This window comes from Barbatula barbatula (genome assembly GCF_947034865.1).
Source record: "Barbatula barbatula genome assembly, chromosome: 6".
NCBI lineage: Eukaryota > Metazoa > Chordata > Actinopteri > Cypriniformes > Nemacheilidae > Barbatula > Barbatula barbatula.
In genome coordinates this window covers 19027770-19043376 of record NC_136765.1, presented here as the reverse complement: position 1 = coordinate 19043376, position 15607 = coordinate 19027770, and the positions used below count along the sequence as shown (strand labels likewise).

The 15607-nt window shown below is 38.9% G+C and overlaps 2 protein-coding genes across 3 annotated transcripts; one reads left to right on the top strand and one right to left on the bottom strand.

The window, feature by feature from the left end:
• Positions 1-3189: 3189 nt before the first annotated feature.
• On the bottom strand, positions 3190-11057 carry exo1 (exonuclease 1). Of its 2 annotated transcripts, none has more exons than XM_079458540.1 (14): positions 10888-11057; positions 10247-10416; positions 9867-9986; positions 9642-9765; positions 9171-9308; positions 8673-8885; positions 8025-8212; positions 7724-7826; positions 7414-7636; positions 6530-6737; positions 5892-6396; positions 5131-5214; positions 4750-4937; positions 3190-3430 (listed from the first exon to the last, which is right to left on the bottom strand). In XM_079458540.1, exons 2-14 carry the CDS (start codon positions 10405-10407, stop codon positions 3316-3318), a joined length of 2370 nt encoding a protein of 789 aa, XP_079314666.1. In that variant the 5' UTR covers positions 10408-10416; positions 10888-11057; the 3' UTR covers positions 3190-3315. The 2 variants fall into 2 exon arrangements, with proteins under 2 accessions (XP_079314666.1, XP_079314667.1); XM_079458541.1 differs by having other exon boundaries at positions 10247-10477; positions 10888-11008.
• A 768-nt stretch (positions 11058-11825) lies between these two features.
• On the top strand, positions 11826-15228 carry yipf4 (Yip1 domain family, member 4). Its single transcript, XM_079459328.1, has 6 exons — positions 11826-12130; positions 12375-12528; positions 12667-12838; positions 14489-14566; positions 14661-14774; positions 14862-15228. The coding sequence occupies exons 1-6, from the start codon at positions 12073-12075 to the stop codon at positions 14997-14999; spliced, it is 714 nt and encodes a 237-aa protein (XP_079315454.1). The 5' UTR covers positions 11826-12072; the 3' UTR covers positions 15000-15228.
• Positions 15229-15607: the final 379 nt, after the last annotated feature.

Below are 15607 nucleotides of genomic sequence, written 5' to 3'. Positions count from 1 at the left end.
ACGGGAGCTTCGTGCCATGGATGTGCATCCCACAAATCTCCATCAACTGCAAGATGCTATCCTATCAATATGGGCCAACATTTGTAAAGAATGCTTTCAGCATCTTGTTGAATCAATGACACGTAGAATTAAGGCAGTTCTGAAGGCGAAAGAGGGTAAAACACAGTATTAGTATAATAATCCTTTAGGTGAGTCTATTTATAGATACTGTATAAAAGATAGATAAAATCAATTCATCTGAAAGTCATGCTGGGTTACCAAAAATGTGCGAAATTCGTGTCCATGAATATGAATTAATAAATTACAGTTTCACAAATTATTGTGAGACTGTGTTGATCCATCTGGTTATTGCAAATAAAATTATACTCAAATAAGAAAAAAAAAGACTAAAAGTCATGAAGTGTTGAGTAACTATGCAAACCTAAATCGTCCTAACATCACCACACATTTAACCAACATTCTGAGCTCACGCCAATATGAGCTCACGCAAATTCTGAGCTCACGCCTCTTTACAATTTACAAAAGTACTCAATAGATTTTTCTGAAAACAAAATACACACCACACATCTTCACAATAGCGAGTTTGTTTGCTTTTGTCTGAGTTATTGCAACTGTGCAGTTGTAAATGTTTACAGTTCTGCACAAATGGTTAACTACATAGCCAAAATGTGGTTAAAGTAATTGATGGCTTCACAATACAAGAGCCAGGTTGTATATTAATTGCAATAAGCATTGCTCCGTGTGATTATTTGCCCCGTTTTTACTGTTTGCTCAGCAAAGCTCCTATTGACTGCACTGTCATGAAGCACAGATACATTACAGAACCTCGACAAAAAGTGTTTAAAGAGAAAAGCACCTTGTGTACTTAACATAGGCTAACAGATGAAGATTGACTGTGCCATTGAGCTTGTGCAGTTGTTGCTACATGTCTCTGGCAAGAGCAGAACCCTTGCCTTAAGGGAGAACTTTGGAGTTGAATCTTTGACTTATTTATTTGCGTTACATCTAAGTCTTGATGTCTGGGCTTCAGGTATGAACTTGTCTGCCTCATTGTGACTCTCTAATGAAATACAGGCACCAGTAACCTACAAACAAAGGAGCTCCCTCAGTGGTAAACATGTTAAGACCTCTTCACCAAAAAGTCTGCCGTTGAACTTCATAGTGGTGCAGAGAATGTTGCTTCACTCGCTGCACAGAGAATCAGGTGAATGAACTTTACCAAGTTTGGTAAATTCTTAAAATCTTTGCGTTGAATGCTCTCATAGTTGTCTTTGCATTTGTAACTTAACTACAGAAACAACTGTAATGTATTTGAAATGTGAAAAACACATTTTTCACATTGCACAAATTGCCACTGAAGGACTTCTGAATAATTCAAATGCTGTTGATCAGGTTATAACAAACTACTATTGTTTAAAAAAACACAATTATTAAAGCAAACAGCTGTGAGTGTGCGAATACATAAATCAATCAATAAAATAAATCTACAATGATGAATAAACATTTATCCAGTGCAAAAGAACAGACCTCTCCAACTGAAAATATTTTTCTGACTAGTCATTTTTTATTATTTTATGATTTTTGTTGAAGATGTGTATTATAAGAGACGTTGGAAATCTGAACATACTGTATACAATTTTACTATACAACTATATTGCTTTGCAACAACCTTGTCTACAGTATTCCTTGTAATTAAAATCTTTGGATATAATCCAAACGCTCTAAACTGATACACATGACTGACATATGACTCACGGCACAATAATATAAAGGATTACAAATGTATACATATCTGTACCGAATGTAACCGTGCCTGTGAACACCCGTCTGAAATAGTTTTTTGTGATTTTGTAACATTCTGTCAAAATATAACATCAATATATTTAATACTGATTATTACTACTGGCCAAGATTAAAATATCTAAGAATTAGATTATAAGACTTTAGCCCAATTATCGGTTCATTTCAAGACCATCCCAGTAACAGCGTTTAAACCTTTTTCTTACCATGTATGATTTATACATGCAAAAAGGAAATCAGGGCTTAATGTCTATATGGTTCTGAACACATGTCCAACATTCCACTGGGTTTCAATGGTTCCTGTAACATGCCTGGCCATCTAATCATGTGTCGCTGTATTGTACCCCTGAAAACAAAGGTGTGGCAGAGATTGAACAGGGTGACTGCAGGAATGCCACAACTCCACATTCTCATACAGGTATTCGTAACTTAGAGCAATTGCACAAGGCCAAGACACTTGAAATGCAGACATACAGCTGTACATCTTATAAATGGGTTTATCAATGGTGGCTTGGTAGAAGCAAGACGCTTAATTATATGTTTATGCAATGGAATTGTAGTAATAGCTTCTTTGTATGAGAGCATCTGCTTATTGTGACTGTTTGCATAGGCTCTTTTATTTTATTTTTTTGGGGGCGTTTTTTTCTTTTATTTAGACAGCTGTTGTTTAGCGAGAACAGGAAGTGAAGTGGGCGAGAGAGGGATTGGGTTTGGGAAAGGACCTTGAGCCGGAACTCGAACTCGGGTCACCCGGAGCGCAACAGCGCTATATGTCGGAGCACATTACCGCTAGGCTATTGGCTCCGACATAGGCTCTTTTCTTACGAGAAAACTGTTGCAAAGAAAGTCTACCCATCTCATGAGGTGATGTCATATTTTTATTATACTGCTGATGGCATTTTACATGGGTACACAATATGAATTCACAAATTCACAAAAGTGAATTTGTTGCACAGAAAGTATCCGAGGAACGTGACAAAGTGCTCATCACATTCAAGGAAATCAGCGCCAACCTTTTTCAGATAAAAATCAACAATGCATGTTTCTCAAAATGACCACATGCATTTTTGTGAAGCTAAACCGACAACAAGGAGTGTAATTGAGAAGACCAATCCAAAGAGAGGTTTAGCATAGCTCCAGAGGCATTCTGTCACCTGTACACCGCATGCCTGGCATAGCTTAATACTGCTCAACCCAGACACTACACTGCTCATTCACTTGGAATTCAGCTAAACTCTAATTCCAATATCTAAAACTTCATTATGAGCTGGTTGACTGAACAATCACATACCATAAAATTGTTTTCCGAAAGTATGTTTTTTTTTAAGCTCAAAATCCCAACTGTGCATCAAGTTAAGTTTGGGGGAAATTATTGACAAAAACACAAGAGAATGTTTAATACTAAAACATTTTTATTGATTATTGTACAAATACACGAACATACACAGTATGTTTGAGAGGCTTTCAAAGCTTGTGTTACTCTTAACGGAGTATGAATGGTTAAAAAGTAAGGCATCATTCACTGATGCTAAAAATCACTTTATCTGTTTCAGCTGGTTCCGTCATCACATTCTCTCTGACTGGTGACATCGGCTCTCCTTTCCTGGATGTGCTTGTTTTTGGATTGTCCCTTAAAAACACATGCACATACATTTCATTTCATATATCCATATAAAAACATATTGCCATCACAAAGAATATGGGTTACTTTTACAAGTTGTTTAGTACATGGAATTGTGTGCACGCGACCACTGTATGATGTCAAAGGCGCGAGCAGCGGGGCTTCTGTCAGACCGCCCACTCCAGTCTGAAGTACACAAGTTACCAACCGGTAAAGAGGCTTTCATTTAGAAATTTACTCCGGCGTGACGAGTTCCTTGTCTTTCTCTGACACCTTAAAATGCTCCACAAACTGCCGAATTAGTCTCTGTCTCTGTGCTGCTTGATCATATCACACGTCATTCGGTATTTTAATCTGCCATTTCACTTATTCGGCCCGCCAAACATTTGGTGCACCCAATCAAAAAAATACAATTCTATCATCATTTATTTTCCTTCTTTTGGTCAAAACCTGTATGATTCTTTCTTCTGTTGAACACAAAAGAAGATATTTGGAGAAATGTCTCAGTGGTTTTGTGTCCACCAGGTCAAAATCAATGGGGTCAAATCTTGTTTGGGTACACACCTTTTGCTAACAGTAAATGTTTCAAGCTAAATTTCAGGTGAACTATCACTGAAAGTACATAATCTGTGGTCTCTTTTCCTTTTTTAGAAACTGATCACCGTATGCTTTCAGTCTTTTTCAAAGGAGCTGCGTCAACTTTGTGCTCCACCCAAAAAAGTAAGCCATACAGGTTAGAAACAGCATGAGTGAGAATGAGTGACAAAATATTCATTTTGGGGTGTACTATAGTACCTTCAAATCGAAACACTTCCACTTTAGATAGCATTACACAATGACAAGGAGAACGAAACTTGCCAGCATATTTCCCTGGTTTCACTTCAGCCTTTAACATGTTTAAATCACATGTTGATTAGACCCCTCACGTGTCACGCTGCATTGACTCAGACTCTTATTATTCAGCTCTTTGGCTTTCGCCCAATGCATAATGAGACACCACCCTTCTCTAAATTACAACAATCTCTCTCCCTTTACCTAAACAATTAGTTACGCCTCTCTTGTGCAGATAACCAAGCAACCACACCGCTCCTATTTGTCCACTCTCTTTGTCAATGTATATTTTATGTTCCTATGCACTGACATTGTAAATGTTACCATGCCAAAGCTATTTGAATCTTTATTTAATAGTGTTAAAACACTGCCCCCGCTGGCCACACACGGTACTGCCAACCAAACAATAGTAGTTTGTATAGACACTGTGTGGGGTTTATCACCTTCAGGGTTGAATCACTTATTTACAAAAGCGAGTGCTGAACACAAAGACTTACTTTTTGTAACTGAATGCCCCCCAGAGGCCGCTGATGGTGGCTTGCAAGCCTGGGCTGTTCTCGTTGTTGACTGTGTTTTTCTTCCCGCTTGGTTTCTTTCTCAGACCGCTGGGCCTTGCAGGGGCAGATGTCTCAATTTTACCGCCTTTACCCTGCCCACAAGGCTGTTTCCGGGACAAGCCTGAAACCTACAGAACAGGGGAAGAAGGTCAGACTGAGGGTGGAGGGGTGAGAAGAGAACTTTTATAAATATGTATATAAATAAAGCAGATCGAAATGGCAAGTCAGCTTTTCCCCTCTACGTGCAAGGTGTCATGAAATGGAAAGTCACGGTGTAGTGGTTTTGGGTATTTTGAGACGATCATAACGAGATGGACTTGCCTTTGTTCTGTTCAGGGGAGGTTTTGACTTATCTGTGGGAGAACTGCTTGGGCTGTTGGAGCAATCTGAATCTCTCTCCTTTTCCTTCAAAGAAAATAAAATAAACAAAAATGAAAACAAAGGAAAAGAGGTGACTGTGAGAAGCAAGAGGTGCAGAACTCAATGTGGGTGTGATGCTATGTTGTGGGGGTTTTAGGTCCTTGCTTACTAGCCCATGTCAAAAGAAAACGCCTCCTCAATAAGCATAGTTTATATGATATTTTTGTCTCTAGATATACTGCTTCCTTCAGTGGAAGTCTGTTTTTTTTCACCCATTATATATTTTTGATCAGTCAGAAAAGTACAAGTATACGATTTTCAAAAAGCCACAGAATTTAAAAGGGACAGTTCACCCAAAAATGAAAAGCGATTCATCATTTACTCATTCTCATCTCATTCTGAACCTGTATGACTCTCTCTTCTGCAGAACACAAAAGGCGATATTTTGAAGAATGTTGGCAACCAAACAACATTGCCCCCTATTGACTTCCATTGCATGGACACAAAACCACTGAGACATTTCTTAAAATATCTTCTTTTGTGTTCCACAGATGAAAGAAGGTCCTGTAGGTTTTGAACCACAGGAGGGTAAATAAGTGATAACAGAATTTGGCTGAACTATTCCTTTATAAGAATAATTCCCAATATTCATCATAATGAATAAGGAGTGATTAACACAGAAAATGAATTAATAAAAATTAACATTAGGCATATTTTCACACCTTATCATTGGTGTCGATGCTGGACTGAGAGAAATATGCACTGTCCTGAGACGGAGGCGAATCAGGGGACGTCTCTGAATCTTTAGTGCCCTCTACAGGAGAAGATGAAAGAGAACGCTTCCCAGATCCTTTCCAGGAGAAGCTGCTGTTCTTTCGTTTGAACTGCTGTAGGGTGGACAACCCTGAAGGTGTAGACTTTGAGCCAAGTCTATCTATGGCAATCGAGGGTGGATGTGAAGTAGCTTTATTGAGTTCTCCTGTTAATCCTGACCAGCTAAAGGCCCCCAGACCCAGGCTGGCAGGTCTGTCAGAGTGCGAGGGGCTGGATAGCTCATCTTTGACTTGATCATCTCTGGCCGGTTGTTCCTCCGTCTCAGGCTCCTCACACAAGGACAGTCTGTCATCAGATTGTGAGTTCTCTGTAGACTCTGCAGGATGAGGTGAATCTTGTTGTATTGAGGCTTCTTGTGACCCTGCGACAGTTGATTCAGCACGACAGAAGAACCTGATGGAGATGAACAGATAAGCGAGTTGGGTTTAAACTGGGATTTTGGGGGCTGGGGAATGATCTGTAGATGAGCAATAGACAAATGGAATATCTGTGTGTTATTAGTATTTTCCCCATGATGTTCTTGTACCTGCTACGTGTGCCCTGTTCTCCAGTGCCTTCCTCTGATTGGTTCCTCCACTGCAACAGCGTTGCAAAGCGGTTTCGTGGCCTGTGCAGTCCAGCTGTGTTGACACTTTCCTTCTCCTTGAAGTCACTAGTAGGTGGAGTTTCAGGACGGTGCCTCTTTACATCAGCTGAGTACTGCCCTAACAGGTCGTCCACAGAGAAACTAGAGTCTTATGGAAAACATAAAAATTAACTCACAATGTCACACTGCCTGCATTGTTTAGAGATGATGATTTTTTTTACTTTATTAGTAATTCAGTGGAGTACATGCTAACATGTGCCGAAAACATGGTTATACTATACTATGGTGCTGGGTTATACTATGCTCAGGGTATGCCTGTGCATATGAGGGTATTTTTAGCAAGCCGATAACTCACGTAGACCTTATGAAGTGTTTAAAGGAGTCAAAACGCCACCAGGAATTCCTCCGTTACACGCGCAAGCACAATTTAATTAACATTCCTTTAATATTACCAAATCACTTGATTTTTGGGTCTTATCTTGTTATCACTCCCAGTTTTGGTTCGGTTCGATGACTTTGGTCCGTGTTGCGTTAATTTTTCAATCGAAACATGCCAGAGTTCGTTTGAAAGTGGACATAAACCCATCTTTTCAGTGGTCTCGTACCACTTGTTTGGTGCGCACCAGGCTTCGGGGGGCAGCGTTCACACTTAACAAATAAACCGCACTAACAGAGCAATCGCACCAGTTAATTTTAATCATACTAAACATGGCATGTGTGAACACAGCCTTAATGTTTTTCAAATATCTAAAAATAGTCCTTCTTGACTCTTTTGAAAATAGGTAAAATGTTGTGCATTAATTAGGGTGTTCAGGACTGCCTACCTTCACGGGCTCTTTTCACCCGTGACTCCCTATGGGGCAGTTTCAGACTCTGCAAGCTGACAATCTTCTCTTTGCCCCGAGTAGGTGGGGGTCTTTTGTGACTGGTGGGACTCTGTGGCTTGGTGCCGCCTGGTTCATAGTTCTTGTTCCAAATGCTCTTCTGCAACGGGGCACAGTTGTCACGTCTGCTGTTCCAACCACTACTGCGGGCAGCTTTAGTGGGCTTGAGGTAAGAGAGTAGGGGTAAATCCCATGTATTATGCTTTGAAATAGACTTAATGGAAATACAGATTAAAGATGTTCGGGTTACCAAAGCCTTGGGTGAATCAGGGTTGAAGTTGTCTATCCTTTGCATCGTGTTAATGTCCATATTTCCAAGAGCCATTTCCAATCCTTTCTCATCTCCTACATTACTGCATTAAATTGGTTAAGTTAGTTTGCAGCTTGAATCCTTTAAGTTAAAAATAAAATATAAAGCTTTGTAACAACCTTAAAAGATGAGGGAAAAATACTATTTTTGTATTGACAAGGTTATGCATGGTAAACATTAATGAACTAAATCTGTAAGGTAGGAGCATCCTGTTAGTTTGGTTTATGATGAAAAAGGATACGTTCCTGCATAGCTAAGGGAGGTGGGATCGATGTGATCTGGGTAAGGGTTCAACGGAACCACCTTCCTCTTCAACGGGTCAAAGACGAGCTGGTACAGAAATGTGTTGTTGGCTTTGGTGAAACCCTCAATGTACTCATCAGGCACAGTGATGTCCATCTTCAAGTACTGACCCATCTTCTTTATCACCTGTATGTTTAGCATTGAGTGAGACCTTAAACATGCACAAACACTTGATTTATCTTCTCTACACGGTTTCATATTACAAAAAAAGTTAATTTAAAGTAATCTATAAACTTAATTCCATCTAGAAATCTCTATCCCTTATAGATATATAAGTACATCACTGAAAGATTTGCATATACACAGATGGGACAAGAAACTGCATTTGTGCATTGGGTACAAAATCAGGCAGAAATTATAAGGAAGTATCTGAGTATAAACACACAGCTCTGTGCCCCATGGGAACGTTGCGGGATAAACTTGATAAAACCTGCAGTTTCAATCACATCATCACCACCAGAAGTTGTGTGTGTGTTTGTACAGTACCAACCAATCACAAGTTTTTTAGCTGGTTGCCTTATGATTTGCTTAATGTTGTGTGGGTATATGTGTACAACTGTTTTCCAATTTAGTCAAATATTCCTACCTTCAAAATATCTGGATTATTGGCTATCCTGAGCAGTTTACATGCTTTTCCCAGTCCAATGCCATACAGGGAGGGCAAGTAATCACAGCCAGAAAGGATGCACATGTAACGAAACTTCTCCTCTGTGAAGATGTTGCCTAGCGACTTGCAGCGGCCGAGATGACACTGGTCGATCTCCAGACCATTACCCTGTTTATCCATCTTTAAAATCACCTGCACAAAACATGTGAAAAAATATTATGCAACTCTAAATTACTATATTTACCGTAGATTAAACATTTATTAACCTTTGACAAGCAAAGAATGAAAAAACAACAAACACAAGTACTGCCATTCAAGGTCAGCATGACCCCAAGGATTCTGAGGTTTTGTCAAACAAAGCATGATGCTACAAATATTGTGGTCTAAATCTTTGTGGTTAGCTATACAGTACAAAGCCACCAATCAATCTTTGCATTTTGATTTGATATTTTGGTTCTGATTTAGAAGCATATGTACCTTTTTGCAGCCAAATGCAAGCAGGTCAGAGTCCTCTGTGATCACAGCCTGAGCGATACCAGATTTGTTCAGGAAAGCTAACTGGGCATCAGCTTCATATGGTGCAACAATACAGTCCACTCCACGTGCCCTGGCAGCCTAAAAAAACAGGGAAATCACAGACATGAGATACTAGAAGATGAAAATGCCAGAAACCTGTCTGATCCTGTTACCACAAATAACTGAAGATGTCGAAAGTTATGATAAAAGTGGAATATTGCCACATAATTATATCTTTCTCTGTTACCAAAACGCATTTGGCAGACGCTTTTATTCAAAGCGACTTACATTGTATTATCCTATACATGGGTTTCTAAGTATGTGCAAACCCCTGGGATCAAACACACGACCTCGGCATTGCTAGCACCATGCTCTTACCACTAAGCTACAGGAAAGCAGACTCCAAAACAAATAATGTTTGGTAAGGTTTACCTTGATAACATCATGTGCCATGGATGGAGTGATATTAACACAGCGTGTAAAACAGTCTCTGGCCTCTGATACCTTCCCCTCCCTCAGCAGCTGTTTGCCTTTCTGCAGATTCGTCTGTCGACGCCTAGAAGTGACAACATACATGAAATAATTATATTTTGCAATTTACTAATTTAATGTATTACTCTGAAAAAAGTTTGTATTTAGAGACATTTCTGTTCTTACTCTCGTCTGGCTTTCTCCACATCTTGTTTAGAAGGCAGGTTACGCCCATCAAACACCAAGATGGGCTTAACACCAAAAGAAAGGAGCATTTCCACAAACTTCATACAGTAGGACACATATCTGTGTGGGACAAACAGGAATACACAAATAAGAACAGCAGCCTGCAATACTGTTGAGAAAAATGTATTTAGTCATCAAAATTCCTATCGTTTCATTTTTATTATTTAATAGTGCTCTATTTCTCTAAAATGTCCTACTTAATGTTAAAGTGATCATAATTTTAACTCAATGCATAGATACCTAGCATATAATGTATAATTATTTGCATACAGAATGTGTGCAATTATATTCAATGCATGCAAATTATTGAGACAACTCACTGATCTGTAGGTTCCCCTTTTGCAAGTTTCTCAGCACATGAAAAAGCTCCTTTATGGAGCCAGCAGTATGTGTCCACGGCTACTGTCTGCCCCTGATACTTTTTCGCATTCATAGGCTCCCCAGCATCTTTGATAAATTGCAACAGGCCTTGAATTCCCATATTGTCTGTCTGGAAGAACAGATGTTTCTAAGATGACAGATTATGTTGGAGGAGTACAGTCTGTGTTTCCCTATTCAATGAAAATAAAAACCCTTAATTCATCTGAGATCACTGACATCATGGATTTATGGAGTAGCCTATGGACAGATGCACACATGCATGCATACACGATCCTCTTAAACACATCTTCATAGAAAGCATTAAATTCATCGATAGACGACGACTGCAAAAGACAAACATGTATATACAGTAAATGTCGCATTTTTTGCGTATTTTACTGATATGTAAAGACAGTTGTTATGTTTTATCGCAGCTTTCGTGTTAATTTAACCGCCAAATCCCTCCGAAGCAAAACAAATACCACCAACACTAATAATTCTGCAACTTCAACGGGTGAAAACCACTCTACAAAAGCAAACAATTAATAATGCATAATGTCACGTATAACTCAAAGTATTTATAAGTTTAATAATCACTTACCAAGAGCTTTCCTTTTTTTAGTATATGACTGGTTTACCAGACCTTCGACTTTAGCGGCCAAAATCGACGTCACTGCCCAAGAACGCTATTGGTCAGACTGACATTAACAGCCAATCACAGAGCCGAACTGTTGAAGAGGCTGAGAAAGTACGTCCACATCCCGCGCCATCAGGAAATACATACTTTCGCTCATTTATTAGTTTTCTCTTGCAGGAGGAAAATTTGGATAATTTATTTAGATGTGATGTAACTAAAAAATGTTGGTCTCAGAAAGAGATATTTTATGTTCATATACTAATGAATGTAAAATGTTTGATTATGAGGTGAATTTTTATATTTTACATGGTAAATATTCTATTCATTGAAAAAGGTTTGGAAATTCTTTACTCAATTGCAATTTGTACTTGTTAGAAATTTAGACTTAAAAAAAATCTCCGTTGCTTATAAACAACAAAAAAACGGATAAGCTGATAACATTTATGGAGATATTTTTCTCTCAAGTTAATTTCCCGCCTCTTACCATACACTACTTTTTATGATAAGTATTTTTGAAATGTTTTTTCTTATTTATTGTTATATTTATTGTTCTTTAATATATATATATTTTGTCAGAGCAAAGCGGCATTTAAATTTGCCAGTGCGGAGAAACTGTGAAGAAAAAGCACAATTATTAAAATAAAAATCGATGAAAACAAACAAATATTAATAAAAAATACATAAACGACAGTTAAGTAGTTAATCATTAAATAAAAAATATAATATTCGAATAAACTACACAGTTAAAAAATGATCCTATATATTTGAGCACTATAATAAAAAAATGGTTTTTCATATTTAGAAACTAATAGGCGTGATGACAGTTATTTTTTGTCTACAAACAGTTTAAAAATATGAAACTGTGGACAAGGATAATCCTGCTAAAAGCCTGCACGGCCTGTCTGTCGGTTCCAGTTTCAGGCGCTGGGGAGAGCGCGTGCCTCCCCCTTCCTCTCTTGTCCAGGATTGGACGTGTCGTCTGTTTTTTTCTGCACTTCCTGCTTCCGCCTCCATGACTGTTTTGAGCCAGCAGCCCTGTTCGAAAACAGATCGGTAGGAATCGTTAAACGTGGCAATGGTGTGAAGGTGTCCGATCGGCGGTGGTGTGTGTGATTCTGTTTGAAGTCTGAGCTTTGGTCGCTGTCAATCATGCAGTTCTCTCCCACCAACGGAGATTTTACCTTCGTTTCATCGACAGACGCTGAAGGTACGAAAGGCCCAAATACATTCAGACCATATCTGATCTACCTTGTAGGCATATGATGTTTCAATGTTGTATGTACACATACATTAATATGTACATACCATAGTAAGGGGTGTGGCAATGTAACCCCACGAAGAATCATGACGTAGTTGTTGTTTTGTGGACTCGATAGAGAAGCATTGGTTCGCTTCATAAATCAAACAAAAATCCTATTAATCCCTAATTAATAAAAAACTTTTATGTTTAGAACTCAGTGGCACCATTGATGCCCCGGATATCACCCTGAATATGGGCCCTGATTCGACCAGGGACCCCTACGCCACAACTTTTCTGAAAAAGAGGGGTTATGGCTGGTTGCTGGAGGTGGAAGAAGATGACTCGGAGGAAGCTAAACCACTCCTGTATGTTTTAAGGGGTCCTCAGGGCTTCTGATAGCTGCTGACGCCGTAGCTTTCACAATCAATGATTGTTGTTGTTTGTTTTATGGCTGGTTAAGTTCAGATTTAAGCATTGTGATGTGTCAAACACTGTTTGTGCAGGGAGGAGTTGGACATTGATATAAAGGACATATACTACAAAATCAGATGTGTGCTGATGCCCATGCCCTCACTGGGATTCAACAGACAGGTAGTGAGGGATAACCCTGATTTCTGGGGTCCCTTGGCTATTGTTCTGCTCTTCTCTATGATCTCCATCTACGGACAGTTCAGGGTGAGTAAACCCTGGACATAATTAAGCCAAACAATAGCAAATATTTTGATGATTTATATTTAGGTACTGTGCTCAACGTAAATGAGTACACACCCTTTGAAAAGTAACATTTTAAACAATAGTTCAATGAACACGAAAACGATTTCCAAAATGTTTACAAGACTACGTTTTACAAAACATCTGTTTAACTTAATTTATTAAAGTAAGGTTAATAATATTACTTTGAGAACAACATTTTCAGTTTTATTCAAATTAGGGTGATGCAAAAATGAGAACACCCCACTGAGAGTCTGTGGAGCAAAGCTACATTTTAGACTACATATGTCTAATTTAACAAGAATTCAACCACAGGTGAGTCTATTTGTTCAATACAGAGGTGTCCAGCAGACACTTGACTATAAAAGGGTATTAATTAAACCCCTTCCCAGTTCATGCTGTCAGCAATGGCACCACATAGAAGAGAAATGTCTCCAGAAAGGTGAAGGCTACATGAAGATAAGCAAAGCTTTACTTATCAGTCAGAATACTGTAGCAAAAGTGGTACAACAATAAAAATAAATGATGGAACTGCAACCATCACACAGAGACGTCCAGGTCGTCCACGGAAGTTAACACCTCGACAGGAGCGTCTTCTGATGAGAAGGGTTGAGGAAAAGCGTCATGCAAGTTCACTGCAGTTATCTTAAGTAGAAAGCCAAACTACGGTGACTATTTCCCGGGACACATACAGCGTACACTGTAGAAATGGCATGCATGGGTGCCGTCCAGGAAAGGCACAAAATAAGCCCGCCTAGAGTTTCACAGGGCCCATGCTGACAAAGATGAAGACACCTGGGACTCTGGAGTGATGAGACCAAGATAAATGTTTTTGGAACTGATGGCTTCAAAACTATGGTGTCGCAAAGGTGAGGAATACAGAGAATAATGCATGGTGCCTACAATGAAAGATGGTGGTGGCAGTGTCCTTATGTGGGGCTGAATGAGTGCTGCTGGTGTCGGGGAGCTGCATTTCAATGTGGCATCATGAATTCACAGATGCTCCATACTGAAAGAGAAAATGCTTGCACCACTCTGGGCCCTTGGTCGTCGTGCACTTTTCCAACATGACAATGATCCTTAACACAAATCTAAGGTCACTGTTCGATTTCTGAAAAAGAACAGGGTGAAAGTGATCTAGTGGCCAAGAATGTCTCCTGGTCTGAACCCAGTCGAACACCTATGGGGAATTCTGAAGAGACAAGTTGAGCATCACTTTCCACCCAGCATCCAGTCTCTAAAAGAGGTTAATCTTGAAAAATGGAAAAAGATAGATGTAGCAAAATGTCGCCAACCTGTTCATTCCATGCCTAGAAGACTTGGTGCTGTCATTAAAAATCCTTGAGTCCATACAAAGTACTAGATGTTGTAGTTTTTGTTGTGGGTTGCACTCATTTTGGATCACCCTGATTGGAGTAAAACTGAAAAATGTGAAATCTAAGTTATAGTATTAACCTTACTTTCATGTATGAAGTTAAATAGTTGTTATATTAAACTTGCTCATGTTTTTTTGTGTGTTCAGTGATATATTGTTTAAAATGTTACTTTTCTAAGGGGGTTTTCACATTTATGTTGAGCACTGTATATAACAGGTGTTCTGATTTGTCAATTTAGGTTGTTTCCTGGATTATTACTATCTGGATATTTGGATCTCTGACGATTTTCCTTCTTGCAAGAGTGCTTGGTGGAGAGGTATAAATAACCTGATGTGTGCCAGACAATTCATGCGTTTAATAGGGTCAAAGGAAATTCCCTCATTAATTTATATTATTATGTTTGTAAAAAGGTGTCTTATGGGCAAGTCCTTGGAGTGATTGGATACTCTTTGCTCCCACTTATTGTAATTGCTCCCCTTCTCCTGGTCATTGGCGGTTTTGAAGTTGTCTCAACGCTCATTAAAGTGAGAACATTAACCGTGGAATTGAAAATATTGATATAAAAATACATTGTATTGCCATAAAAACAAAGTTGTTTCTTTGTTTTCTAGCTTTTTGGAGTGTTCTGGGCTGCGTACAGTGCGGCCTCTTTACTTGTGGGTGATGAATTCAAAACAAAGAAACCCCTCCTCATATATCCCATCTTCCTTTTGTACATCTACTTCCTGTCGCTGTATACTGGAGTCTGATTTGACCACAGGTTTTGATTGGCTCATGGGCTTGGACATGAAGTGATTGACCTTGACTGTGAGGAGGTACACAGCAGGGATTTCCTATGAAGACCGAAGAGGAGTTAGCTTTTTCTTTTTATGTTCTTTTACCCTGTTTCATGTCCTATATGCTGTGGGAATGGTGTACAGACATTAGTTTATTTAACTGCTTCCATTAATTTTGTACACAATAAAAAGCTGCAACTTTTACTGTGGAAGCCCTGTTTTCACAGATCCCTCTGCCATAACGGGACAACATGTCGCAAACAAGAGATTTTTACACATTTTAGTAGTAGAATCGTGATAGTCATGTAATTCAGCACATAACTCATGTGTAGATAAACCCAAAGTTGCAAACATTTATGGTTGAACTAGTTGAAGGTTATTTGGGATTTCGTTAAAGTGTGACCCAACGGCAAACTTTTTACGATTCACAGAATTCTTTATTAACTCAGTTTTAAGTTGTCATTTATACAGTCCAAACAGAAAAAGAGAGTATGTATACACTAAAGCTGGCATTCAAATGTCTTTAAAGAATGGGTGCCTTGATTTGTTTTATATGGCTGTGGTTTATTTTATTTATGTAG

Coding starts and splice junctions, on each gene's coding strand:
- yipf4 (XM_079459328.1), top strand. CDS start 12,073: ATGCAGTTCTCTCCCACCAACGGAGATTTTACCTTCGTTTCATCGACA. Junction 12,131..12,374: donor TTCATCGACAGACGCTGAAG/GTACGAAAGGCC, acceptor TTTTATGTTTAG/AACTCAGTGGCACCATTGAT. Junction 14,567..14,660: donor CAAGAGTGCTTGGTGGAGAG/GTATAAATAACC, acceptor GTTTGTAAAAAG/GTGTCTTATGGGCAAGTCCT.
- exo1 (XM_079458540.1), bottom strand. CDS start 10,407: ATGGGAATTCAAGGCCTGTTGCAATTTATCAAAGATGCTGGGGAGCCT. Junction 8,886..9,170: donor TTGCATTTGGCTGCAAAAAG/GTACATATGCTT, acceptor TGTTTTGTGCAG/GTGATTTTAAAGATGGATAA. Junction 7,637..7,723: donor CTGATTCACCCAAGGCTTTG/GTAACCCGAACA, acceptor TCTTACCTCAAG/CCCACTAAAGCTGCCCGCAG.